Raw genomic sequence first — 13,710 nt, forward strand, 5'->3', positions numbered from 1 at the left:
TTCTCGGCTAGAACCAGGACACGCAGGCTGGTGGGGTAGTTCTCCACCATGTCCAGGAAGACCTGATCACAGAGAGACAGGGAAAGGCCTGACGAAAATGAATATGCTCAAAGCATGAAATAGTACTTGTAAAGAATTGGGAGGAAATGAAGTGCAATGAAATCTCTGTGCTGTTGGTTGCAAGTAGATGTTGCTACTTGACCAACGAGAATGTTGGTAACCAAACAGTTGACGGTAGCCTTTGACTTCCATAGTAGGAAAAAAAAAGTCATTGGCTACCGTCAGCTGTTTGGTTACCAGCATTCTTCAAAATAACTTCTGTTGAGCACAAAAGAAGAAACTCATATGGGTTAGGAACAAGTGGAGGGTGAGTAAGTGATGACAGAATTTAAATTTTTGGGTAAACTATCCCTTTAAGCCTCATTTTGGGCAAGTAGGACATATGACCTGCAAACTTTGGTTACACAAGTGTAATATAAAAAGGTAGTGGCATCAGATCATTGGGTGCAAAAATAAATGGATTTTCCATGAACAAATGTAATTATGGAGTCAGTGGCTTCTCTTGCCTCTAGCTCACTGCAGGAAAAGTGAGACTCAAATGCTTCACTGGATTTTCAGCTAAGCTGCCCAGACCCATAAAGAACCAATAGACCTTCAGTGCTGAAAACATAATCAAATTAGACCAGAGGTCACCAACTGGCAGACTCCGGACCGCGAGATGCATCCAACCGGACCACGAAGCCTTTTGACATAATGAAATAAATATATTCAAAATGCTATTGTCTAATAAAATCAAATTTTATATCAAGCACATCAAGGTCAGCTCAGTAGAGCCGTTTGGGTCCGACAGAGAGCAGCATGCAGACAGATGAGTCAAAAACAATGGCATTCTCAAAAATTAGGAAGGTTAACGAGTCCTTAAAAAGTCTTAAATTTAGTTGTATCAAATTTAAGGCCATAAAAAGCCTTAAATGGTACAATAAAGTCAAAAGGCTATGTTTTTAGGAAACAAACATGCAGAGCTGTAAATGTGAACTGGTGGGTCGACAAAAATATAATGCTTGCTTATAATGTCCTTCATCAAAATTCATTGCATGGTATGAAAGTAAAGGAAATTAAAACTGCATTCATCTGCACACACACACACACACACACAAAAGAATTTGTGGTTTGCTTTTAGAAATTACAACCATCTTGACAGAAGGAACACTGAGAGCATGAACATTTCCTGTACAACTTTGCCCTCTAGTGGAGAATTATGAAATAATAATCCTCTGCCGATTCTACCTCCTGTTGACAGTCTCAAAACAGAAAAGATAAGAGAGCTTCTAAAGGAATAGTTTATCTGTTTAGTGATAAGTCATGTTGTGTTGACCTTCTTTCATGAAACACATATAAAGATTTATAAACCCATACATTCTGTTTAACATTCTTTTTTTGTTCCGCAGAAGAAATATAATAAAATGAGGCCACAGTCACATGAGGGTGACAGAGGAATTATGGCTTAAAGTTGTACTTAATCCATTATTTCCCCCCACAGTGCTATTTTTCAGCAGGTGGGGAGAGGAAAAGCTTTTGGATTACTCATCTGGTTTATATCTGATCTAAATCTCCTTTCAAGGGAAAAATGAATGAAGCCACTGCACAGATTACATTACATTACACGCATCATACAGCACTTACCCACATGAGCTTACACATAATTCATCACTGATTTAAATCAACAAGTCCTACGAATAGTGTTCACTCTTTCAGAAATCAAATATGATTATTATTTGGTAGATTTTTGTTTTTGTGGTGTGGGAGTGGATTTGAATTTGGAATTGGATTCTAATATGCATTAATATGAGTTTTGGAGATCAAACTATTTTCTTCCTTTACAATTAACCTAAAAATGAAAATTCTCATCATTTCTTTCTTCTGTGGAATTCTGAGCCCTCTAAGGCATGTTCTCAGCCTGGATTTTATTATGATACTCTAAATATAATGTAAATGTTAAGAATTTTTTTTTTAATAAATATAGTCAAAAGTCACCATGTTTCATGAAGCAGTTCTGAGTTTGGAATGTACCTGTGCTGACTGATTGGTGAGGCCGGTTCCCTCCAAGTCCAGGACTTCAAGAGTTCGACTGGATGCGACAGAGACAGCCAGCATCCCAGCGATGTGATCCCCTGGAAACCACAAGCAATGGGAAAAGCTGAGACAGAGACTCTGGGTGCAAGGTGCAAACCAAGAGGTATTCAAAGTGCAAACCCAGCATTTCTCCGACAGAAAGATTTGCACGCTTGGGTGGCAGTTTCATTCAAATAAATGTCTCAATATATAACATCTACACCATCCACTACACTTCAGGCAAAGATTTGCTTCCTTGAATTAATTGTTAAACAGATTTATGTCAAACTAAGACACATAATTAACTTTACAAATGTTAGGTAAACTATTGAGCTTATTAATACTGATTAAAAATGTCAATATATCTATGTATCATGTCCATCATACATCCATACCTCAAAACTGCAGAAAATCGCTCACCTAAGGGGTTGTAGTCGAGGTTGAGGACCCGTAACTGTGAGCTATGAGCCACGGCGATGGCCAGTCGAGCCCAACCCTGCGTGCTGACGGCTGGGTTGGCACTCAGTGTAAGCTCTTGAAGCCCTGTGCAGTATTATTGATCACATAAAAGAGCATTGTTAATAAAGGGGTCATATGATGGGATTTCAAGTTTTCCTTTCTCTTTGAAGTGTTACAAGCTCTTGGTGCATAAAGAAGATCTGTAAAGTTGCAAAGACTAAAGTCTCAAACCCAAAGAGTTATTCTTTATAAAAGTTTAGACTCGTCCACGCCCCCCTGAAACGGATCGTTTAAACACGCCCCCACATGTCTACATCACGATGTGGGAAGATTTGCATAACACCGCCCAAATGTTCACGCAAAGACAGAAGGCGTAACTTTTGATTCTTTTTGATACTTTTTTTTTATTAGGGGTGTGACGAGATCTCGCAAGACTTTCACCAGTGTAATTTAAGATATGTAAGATATTATGTTCACATCAGGCAAGTGGCCGCATGATAAGCGGGAAAATTATGCAGTAAAGTCTTTATCCAGTCATAAAAGCAGAATTCACATTTTAACATGGAATGTCACGGAATTTCTCAAATTTTGAATTAATTAACCAAAAGTAGGTCATTACACTTAAATCAAATCACGATATGGACTAGTATCTGTAAATATAAAGCCACAAAAGTCGATTTAAATATGAATCCTGCATGTTCTGCCTGTCTCTGTTAATGAATGGCGCAGATGCACAGTTTCATTTACTACACACACACACTGAAGCGCGCGTGACGCTCGCAGTGATTTCAGCGCCTGCCGTCTTACTAAATGAGGACGTAAACAGATGAACAACATCTCTCCGCTTCATGAGCATTTGACCGTTTGATTTGAGTAAAACTAGCGTCATATCACAAACACAGAACTGTAAGGGTATTCACGGCAACCCGTCAAAATAAAAGTCCGGTTTGAAATAACGACAATAGAATGTACACAGCCTACTACTACTACTATAACTACTAAAATTAAACAAACATTATTTTATAGGAATAACCACACATCAAGGCTACTTTAAGAAAAAATAAAATCAGTATATTAAGTTATTTTATGTATTCAAATATTTAGACATGCTAAAACACATAATTTGGTAACTATAAAAAATATGGTGAGAAAAAATAAAACATTTAATAAATTGATGTGAAAATGTATATATTATTAAAAGGAGAAAAATTAAATGGAAAAACTTTTTTTATTAAAGTGGAAATCAGTTTACTAAATAATAAACTTGACTGACTGCTACTTTAAAGGTATATTATTTGTGTTCTTTATTTATTTTTATGTATGCTATATAATTTTTGTGCAATTACTTGCCTGTCAGTTGAGTTTGTGGCAAAACCTTTTACAGTGTTTACATGTTGTTTATACCTGCATACAATTTCTTAAAATAGATATTTAATTTCATAAAGTACAATTTGATTTCAAAATGCACCTACATTTTTTTTTTTTTTTGCATTTTGTGTTGTTCAGTTGAATAAAAGACAGTTTTTCCCTATATATTTCATCATTAAGGATTTCTTTAAAAGTCCAAAACTCTCGTCTCGTCTCGTTCTTGTGAACCTAGTCTCGTGTCTCGTCACACCCCTAATATATATATTGTGTATATATATATATACAATAAATACACACACACACACACACACACACACACACACACACACACACACACACACACACACACACACACACATACACACATACACATATATACAGTACAGACCAAAAGTTTGGAAACATTACTATTTTTAATGTTTTTGAAAGAAGTTTCTCTTCTGCCCTCAAGCCTGCATTTATTTGATCAAAAATACAGAAAAAACAGTAATATTGTGATATATTATTACAATTTAAAATAATTGTTTTTAAATTTATTATACTTTAAATTATCATTTATTTCTGTGATGCAAAGCTGAATTTTTAGGATCATTATCACATGATCCTTTAGAAATCATTCTAATATGATGATTCATTATCAAAGTTGGAAACAGTTCTGCTGCTTAATATTTTTTCAGAACATGTGATACTTTTTTTAGGATACTTTGATGAATAAAAAAAAAGAAGCTATGTTTTTAAAAATATTAATATTTTGTAATAACAATATACACTACTGGTCAGTAATTTGGGGTCAGTATATTTTTTTTTTTTCTTTCTCTTTTTTTTTAAATAAAATCAATACTTTTATTCAGCAAGGGTGTGTTAAATTGATAAAAAGTGATAGTAAAGGAAATATATTATTAGAATATGTATTATTAGAATTTTTTTATTTTATTTTGAATAAATGGAGTTCTTTTTTAACCCTTTTTATTCATCAAATATATTAGACAGCAGAACTGATTTCCAACACTCATATTAAATCAGAATATTAGAATGATTTTCTAAATGATCATGTGATAGACTGGATGTTACATGTGACACTGAAGGCTGGAGTAATGATGCTGAAAATTCAGCTTTGCATCACTGGCATAAATTATCTTTTTAAAGTATATTCAAATAGGAAAATTATTATTTTAAGTTGTAATAATATTTCACACTATTACTGTTTTTTTTCTGTATTTTTGATCAAATAAATGCAGGCTTGATGAGCAGAAGAGACTTCTTTCAAAAACATTAAAAATAGTAATGTTTCCAAACTTTTGACCTGTACTGTATATATATATATATATATATTTTTTTTTTTTTTTTTTTTTTTTTTTTTTTTTTTTTTTTTTTTTTTTTTTTTTTTTTTTCACTCCATAAATCTAAAAACATGAATGTGTCCACAAATAGACACGCAAACATTTGACTGTAGTCGAGGTTGAGAATAATATCAAAAGTCATTTAATACACTCTGTACAAGTACCCAAGAGGGCTTCTTGCCACAGGCCACGAAGAAAATGTTTCAAAACACGTTATTCTATATTAGCTATGTGTGTTCACAAAGGCAATGTGCCAGAGCGCTGAGAGCTGTGGAGTTTGGGGAGTTTTGCAGAAGTGTGAAAGCAACAAAAATGTGTCAGTTTTGCAAACGATATATATTTCTGCCATATTAGCATAGGCAAATGTTACCTTGAAATATTGATTCACCCAACTGAAAATACTGTAATATACACTAAGAGCTCCAACATATGTTCCTGTGGCTCAGTGGTAGAGCATTGTGTTAGAAGCACGAAAGGTTGTGGGTTTGATTCCCAGGGAACACACATACTGGTAAAAAATGTATGGCCTAAATGCACTATAAGTAGCTTTGGATAAAAGCTTCTGCTAAATACATAAATGTAAATGTGTATAATACAACTAACTGCTTATTTAATCTCATTACATGTTTTTGTATGGAAACTGTCTTTAGTAAACACTGTTTCCTGGTGAAGCTGTGATGTTTTACCCGATTTGGCTCCATCTGGAGGAAACAAGCCACAAATGAGACGAACTGCTTCATCTCCAAGCATGCAGTCCCCCAAATCCAAGGACACCAGTGAGGGGTGAGTGGAGAGGGCTCCATTCAGGGTGACCAGTCCTGCATCTAAAAGTGGACTTCCGTGGAGACTATAAAGGCACAGGAAAAGCAGACAGAGACAGACATTATGTTCTGTGCTACATTTGCATTCCCTGAAGAAAAACTGACAATGCTTTCAAAGCAGCAAAGGGTTTCAAGTGTTGGTTCTGCATTACAAAAAAAAAAAAAAAATGGAGCTGCAGAATCACAATCGCTGTTGTCAGGACACTCAGCTCTTGTTTTCTGTCAGCGGTGTACGAGAATAAACAAATTGTGGATTATATGTGGCTTTTTGAAACAATTATTTTAACTAATTAGAAATTAGAGGTGAAATCACTATGAGACCACCACCAACTTGAGCTGACAACAGAAGTTGTACATCTCTGTATAGGTATTACGGGGGAAAAACTTTACTTGAAAAGACTTTACTTGGGTGGGCCGCAGAGGTATATTTGGAAAAACATTTTTACTTTTATTAGTTTTATCCTCTTATCTTCTCAAAATAATGAAACCATCTGCAATCGATTAACTAGTAAAATCTGTGTCCCATTCACTGAAAGAGACATTATATGACAAAGCAAGGAGAACTCTAGCATTTAAATGCTGTAATTTTGCATACTTTACAATGCATAATAATGCATAACATGAGTATGTAATTAAATCTAGTAGCCTGTAATTAAAATGAATTTGAATAAATAAAAATATTGTTAAAAATTATTTGTTATTTGTCACATGTAGTAGACCGTGGGTAATAGGAGGATTTTCCACCCGGCTACCACCGCAAGTATATTTCAAATCTGTGGGAAGCACTGAAAAACATGTTAAAAATAGACTGAGCAGACAGGTAGGATAGTTACATTTCCCTGTGTAGGAAATGAATATGGAATACGTCACACACAATTAAAAAAAAAAAAAAAAAAAAAAGACCAATCACAATTCAGTATGCAAACGATCTGAGAAACACTATCAGCCTCAGTGTGCTAATATTACAGTGACGTAATCGAAATCCCTTGAAGCTGGATAGCAAACTTTCTAACAATGTAGGTCAATGGGAGTCCTTCAGACTTTAATTTTACAAACACAAATAATATCTATACTTTATATAGCCTAGTACGTTTAAGGAAATTAAGAACTGAATATAAAAAATTGGACAGAAATGCTGAAATGTTTTATTTAGTTATTATTTGTTTGCTCATTGCTAGGTTTTATTGTACACATTTACTCATTTAGCGGACGTACAAATGAGGAATATCGCAATTTGTCATATGAGCCAACAATATTGATAGTACACAATGCCTATTTTAGAGTTCAGGGTAACGCTAGATAAGTAGGCTACACTACCTAGGGTAGACACTGGATGTGGTTTAGGGGTTGTTTCGACAAAGTCAAAAAACCCCACCAGTGTGACAGGCTACTGTGTTTCGAAATGACTCCCTTCTTCAGTTTAATTCTGTTTATTGACTGGCTGACAGGAAACTTCTCCTCATTAATAGCCCATCGCCAGAAATATGCGCGATGATGATGATAATAATAACTAAAGAGGCACTCACAAGAGGGTCTGGAGGGATCTGTTGGCCTTCAGAGCCTCTGCCAGCTGCTTGGTCCGGCCGATGGTGGACACCACGCCGAGGTTCAGGTTGAGCTGCGCGAGAGAGTGCGACTCCGCCACGCCGCGACACACGCGGCCGAAGTCTCGGTCAGACAGCTGGCAGCCGCGCACCGACAGCAGCCGCACGCTGCTCTCCTTCAGACTGTCGCATATGTCTTTGATCTCCGCACCGGACAGCGCCTCTCCCGTTATCTGAATAGAGCCCGTCAGCATTTCGGTGGTGTCAAGCTAGATTAACGGGCATTATGGATCCTGTGGTCGGATCCGCAATGTCTAATCCAGTGCACCAGCTACAGGCTCGGAATCTCGCGGAAGGTGCTGCTGCTGCTGCTGCTGCTCTGCTGCTGCCTACTTCAGCGTTTTGTGCTTCCTCTGCTTTTGCCTCCCGAAATGCTCAAGGCTGTCAACCAAAAGAGATGATGAGGATGCTGGTGCTGTCGGTTACTATGGGCTCTCTCTAAACGTCGCTCACGTTAAATTGTTCCCAACTCACCAACGAAACAGGCTTTAGGCGACTCCAGGCTTGAGGTAATCCGCCTGACCGCGACACGACGCGACGCGTCTGTACTGAGCGCGCGTGTGAACGGAAAATGGGCGCGAGCTCTTGAGGTAACGAGTGTAGCCTGCATCTATTCCACTGTATGGATGATAACTTGTGTCCTGGAAGTGGGTTGCATCTATTGCATGAAATAGAACACCGGGGCAAGTTGTCACATACTTCACTCTATGAACCCTTGTCAGCGCAAGCTTATTTAGAAAGTGAATTTATATACATACCATATACTGACAAGTCCTCACTACGAATAAATAGTACTACTACTACTATATATATATATATATATATATATATATATATATATATATATATATAAAGATTATTTAATATTTACAGTTGATTTAACTGTAGTGGGATGTAAATTGTCACAGTGGAAAAATGGCTATGGATTTTGCAATAAAATATAAACATTTTAACACAAAAGAACTTATATGTTATTTGAAACAAAGCAACTTGTAACACATCAAAAATGTAAAAAGTAAACAAATTGTATTTACAATTTACAAAACATGTGACAATTGCCCTGACAAAAAAAAAAAATGCCTTTTTTTCTGACAGTTTATCCACTCAGTTAACCCTGTAATATCTGATACATTAAATATATTTTTATTTTTAATGAGACTGTTTATTGAACCTTTGGACAAAATCTAAAAAATACATAAAAAAAAAAAAAAGAAATGAAGAAAGTAAAAACGTCAGGCTTTTATGGCTTTTATATGATAAAGGAGAATGGAGCTCATACTCAAGGACAAAAAAAAGCACCTCAGTTTTAATCAGAGGCCCAAACTGAACAAAAATATGCAATATGGTGCAGTTGATGATTTTTATATGGGCAAAAAGGTAAGATAAAATTCTGATTGCATGAAATGTAAATCAATGAGATTTCATAACTGTATAGTAGACTACTTACATAAAATGCATATAAATATCAGTTGTCACTCTATATCTCACAAAACATAAAGTAATACAATGACTGAGCGATGTACAAATAAATGTTCCTGATGTGTCATATTTGATACTCATATTTTAGCATTTCCAAGAATGATGTATGGATAATCAATTTGCTTCAGTCCTGAAGTGTTTATACTTTATTAAAATCAGATAATGTCTTAGAATTTTGTGTATCAAATAAGATAGAGTAGGCTTTATAGAGTTAAAAAATCTACTTTATATAATTGATTCTTGTCTGAATGTCAGTATTATTGTGTTCACTTGTTTGCTTCTACAAAAATATATAAACTTTGTTAGCCATTGTTCATATGTATGCACAAATAATGTTGATCCAGTTGCAGCTCTGTGGCACAGGTGGGTCTTGTGAATAATATATTAAATGGATCCACATGAATGTCACTTGTCTTTCTGTCAGCAACAGTCTGAGGATGTGAAGGTGGATAGCATAACCATTTGTACCCGTGTCTGGTTGCATGGCCCTGTCTTTGTGACCACCTCAGTGAGACCAGGGAAATGTGAGCCCTGAATGAAACAAACACAATGAATTCCTAATGCTGTCCAGTGTATGGACTCACCTTAACTTACCCTGATCATTGCAATCACACTGAAAACCATCTAAGAACAAAAAGAAAGCTATAATTTTAAAGGAATGGTGCATCTAAAAATTTAAATACAAAAAGTGAGTTAAATGTGCAGAGGGAACATGTCAAGTTTTTTTTTTTTTTTTTTTAAAAAAGGACTCTGCTACTCTTCTGAGCCCTTAAAAACACATTTTACATCCTGCACACCTACGCTGTCTCAGTGTCATTAAAACATTTTTGCTTCAAGTTTCAAGACTGACCTGAATCTAATAATACAAGAAAAAAATAAATAACTGAGAACAGAGACTGACTCAATCTACATGCATGACTATATATATACAGTATCTCACAAACGTGAGGACACCCTTCACATTTCAGAAGCAATTTTAGCATATCTTCTCAAGGAACAATACTATAGAAATGAAACTTGGATATACTTTAGAGTAGTCAATGTGCTGCTTGTATTGCAGTATAGATTTACTGTCCTCTCAAAATAACTTAACATACAGCCATTATTGTCAGTATAGCTGGCAACAAAAGTGAGTGCACCCTAAGTGAACATGTCAAAACTGTTGTCACACTAAACAACGAACAAGGAATTCATGAAATGAATCTTTAATAATCCAAATAGGAAACAGAGCACATGGAAGACCCATGAACCGACAAACACAAACTGTACTCGCACCGTAGGAAGAACATGGGGAGGGGAGTGGGTGGGAACTAGGGAGGAGGCTTAGGAGGAGGGCGGATATCCGGGAGGGGGCCGGCAGAAAAAGTCCAGGGAGGAGACGATGGAGGGAGGAGTTCAGCTGGACCCAGGCCACAGCCATGATTGCGCTGGCTCACAGATCGTGGCGGGAATTGACTCTCCATCATCGGTGGGCTCGGGCTTAAGCTCCGTACAGTAGGGAGATGGTGGGCTGGGCTCTGGGTCAGGAGCGGCACTGGCGTTTAACTCCTGGAAACGGAGATCAATTTCTCGCCAGTGTCCACTCCACAAAGGCGGCGAAATTCGCTCGGGGACCATATTCGGACGACAGCGCTCTGTAGGCAATGTTCAAACTGGCGTCATAGAACGCACAGAGCATGTCTTCCGGGTAGCTGGTGAGACTTGCCAGTACCCAGAACAGTCTGGTGTGGGCCCCGAGCGATTTCTCCCCCTGCTCCATGGGACACAATGGAAAGAAAAACACTGGGAAAAAAACAGAAACAAAACAGAGGGGAAACACACAATAAAATAGGTCGGTTCTTCTGTCACATTAAACAAGGAGTCAAGGAGCCAGGAGACGATGAATTCACGAAATGAGCATCTTTAATAATTAAAATGGGAAACATAGAGCACATGGAAGACATCCATGAACCGACAAACACAAACTCAAATGACTAGAGCTTATAAAGACAGAATAATTGGGGAAACTCAGGTGCATGGAATAACTAATTAACTGCAGCAGAACACAACATAATGAGTCCAGGGGCGTGACAACTGTGTCCAAAGTGTCAATATTTTGTGTGAGCACCATTGTTATCTAGCACTGCTTTAATCCTCCTGCACAGGTTGTTGCTGGGATCCTCTTCCACTCCTCCATAATGACATAATGGCTGCTGGATGTTAGACACATGGCACTTCTCCACCTTCCAATCAATATGGTTCAGGTCTGGAGACATGCTTGGCCATGCTTTCACCTTCACCTTCAGCTTCCTCAGCAAGGTAGTTGTCATCTTGGCAGTGTTTGGGGTCGTCAAAACTGCCGTTCTGCCCAGTTTCTGAAGGGAGGGCATCATGTTCTGCTTCAGAATGTCACAGTACATGGGCAACAGTCCAGTTCTTCTTCTCCTTAGCCCAGGAAAGACTCCTCTGACGTTGTCTGTGGTTCAGGAGTGGCTTAACAAGAGGAATTCGACAACTGTAGCCAAATTCCTTGTCATGTCTGTGTGTGGTGGCTCTTGATGCCTTGACCCCAGCCTCAGTCCATTCCTTGTGAAGTTCACTTAAATTCTTAAATTGATTTTGCTTGACAATCCTCATAAGGCTGCGGTTCTCTCGGTTGGTTGTGAATATTTTTCTTCCAGACTTTTTCCTTCCACTCAACTTTCTGTTAACATGCTTGGATACAGCACTCTGTGAACAGCCATCTTCTTTGGCAATGAATGTTTGTGGCTTACCCTCCTTGTGAAGGGTGTCAATGATTGTCTTGTGGACAACTGTCAGATCAGCAGTCTTCCCCATGATTGTGTAGCTAGTGAACCAAACTGAGAGACCATTTTAAAGGCTCATGGAAACCTTTGCAGGTGTTTTGAGTTGATTAGCTGATTGGCATGTCACCATATTCTAATTTGTTGAGATTGGTGGGTTTTTGTTAAATGTGAGCCAAAATCATCACAATTAAAAGAACCAAAGACTTAAACTACTTCAGTCTGTGTGCATTGAACTTAATACACAAGTTTCACAATTTGAGCTGAATTATTGAATGACTTCCACAACATTCTAATTTATTGAGATGCACCTGTATACTTGTAACAAGAAGTAAAATTTACAGTTTTAGCTATATGAAGTTTGCACAAAACTAAATAATGATCTGAGATATCATTGCTTGGCTGCATAATTTCAACACCATCAACATCAATTCCATGTGACAGTATTACATCGAGTATGGTTTTGACAATGAGTAGGTCCTGAGATGTGTTGTCTAACCCCAATATAATTCAGAATGTCTATAAATGCATAAGGTGTGTATGTATGTATCTATGTATGTATATATGTGTGTATAATTTTTTTTTAAAGAAGTCTCTTATGTTCATCAAGGTTGCATTTATTTGATCAGAAATACAGAAGAAACATTGTGAAATATTATTGCAATTTAAAATAATTTTTTATTTTAATATCCTTTAAAATATAATTTATACCTGTGATGCAATGCTGACATTACTCCAGTCTTCAGTGTGTTACATGATCCAGAAATCATTCTTAAATGCTGATTTATTATCAATATTCTTTAATGAATAAGAAGTTAAAAAGAACAGCTTTTATTCAAAATAGAAATCTTTTGTAACAATATACACTACCATTCAGAAGTTTGGGGTCAGTATATATATATATATATATATATATATATATATATACATACATACATACACACTCACCGTACACCAATTCAATTGCTTGATAAAACAAATTGCTAATCAGCCAATAACATGGCAGCAACTCAAAGGCACCTAGATGTGGTGAAGACGACTTGCTCAAGTTCAAACTGAGCATCAGAATGGGGAAGAAAGGGGATTTAAGTGACTTTGAATGTGGAATGGTTGTTGGTGCTAGACGGGCTGGTTTGAGTATTTAAAAAACTGCTGATCTGCTGGGATTTTCACGCACAACCATCTCTAGGGTTTACCGAGAAAGGTCCGAAAAGAGAAAATATCCAGTGAGCGGCAGTTGTGAGGAAGAAAATGCCATGTTGATGTCAGAGGTCAGAGGAGAATGGGCAGACTGGTTAGAGATGATAGAAAGGCAACAGTATCTCAAATAACCACTCGTTACAACCAAGGTGCAGAATACCTTCTCTGTACACACAACACGTCGAACCCTGAAGCAGATGGGCTACAGCAGTAGAAGACCACACCGGGTGAAGCTCCTGTCAGCTAAGAACAGGAAATGGAGGCTACAATTCGCTTTTTAGCTAACTGGAAACATTCATTGGCTGCACATCCATGATGTGAACCTCCGGTTCCACCACATCCCAAAGCTGCTCTATTGGATTGAGATCTGGTGACTGTGGAGGCCATTTGAGTAAAGTGAACTCTCTGTCATGTTCAAGAAACCAGTTTGAGATGATTAGAGCTTTGTGACATGCTGTGTGATCCTGATGGAAGTCATGGGTCTGTGGTCATAAAGAGACAGACATGGCCAGCAACAATCAGGTATGCTGTGGCATTTAAACAA

General features: G+C 37.3%; 1 protein-coding gene across 3 annotated transcripts in view; it reads right to left on the bottom strand.

Annotated features, from left to right (window-relative positions):
• LOC109045963 (leucine-rich repeat-containing protein 73) overlaps positions 1-8,327 on the bottom strand; it is a 10,107-nt gene extending 1,780 nt beyond the window's left edge. For 2 of the 3 annotated variants that reach the window (XM_019063767.2, XM_019063765.2), the window contains exons 1-5: positions 7,627-8,327; positions 5,966-6,126; positions 2,533-2,655; positions 2,071-2,171; positions 1-62 (exon numbers count right to left, since the gene is read on the bottom strand). The exon at positions 1-62 is cut by the window's left edge and continues 134 nt beyond it. In XM_019063767.2, the coding sequence (XP_018919312.1) occupies positions 1-62; positions 2,071-2,171; positions 2,533-2,655; positions 5,966-6,126; positions 7,627-7,898 (719 nt within the window). In that variant the 5' untranslated portion in view covers positions 7,899-8,327. The remainder of the gene's footprint in view (positions 63-2,070; positions 2,172-2,532; positions 2,656-5,965; positions 6,127-7,626) is intronic. The other variant, XM_019063766.2, reaches the window with a different exon arrangement.
• Between the last annotated feature and the right edge of the window lie 5,383 nt (positions 8,328-13,710).

Source organism: Cyprinus carpio, chromosome A13 (assembly GCF_018340385.1).
Source record: "Cyprinus carpio isolate SPL01 chromosome A13, ASM1834038v1, whole genome shotgun sequence".
Lineage (NCBI taxonomy): Eukaryota > Metazoa > Chordata > Actinopteri > Cypriniformes > Cyprinidae > Cyprinus > Cyprinus carpio.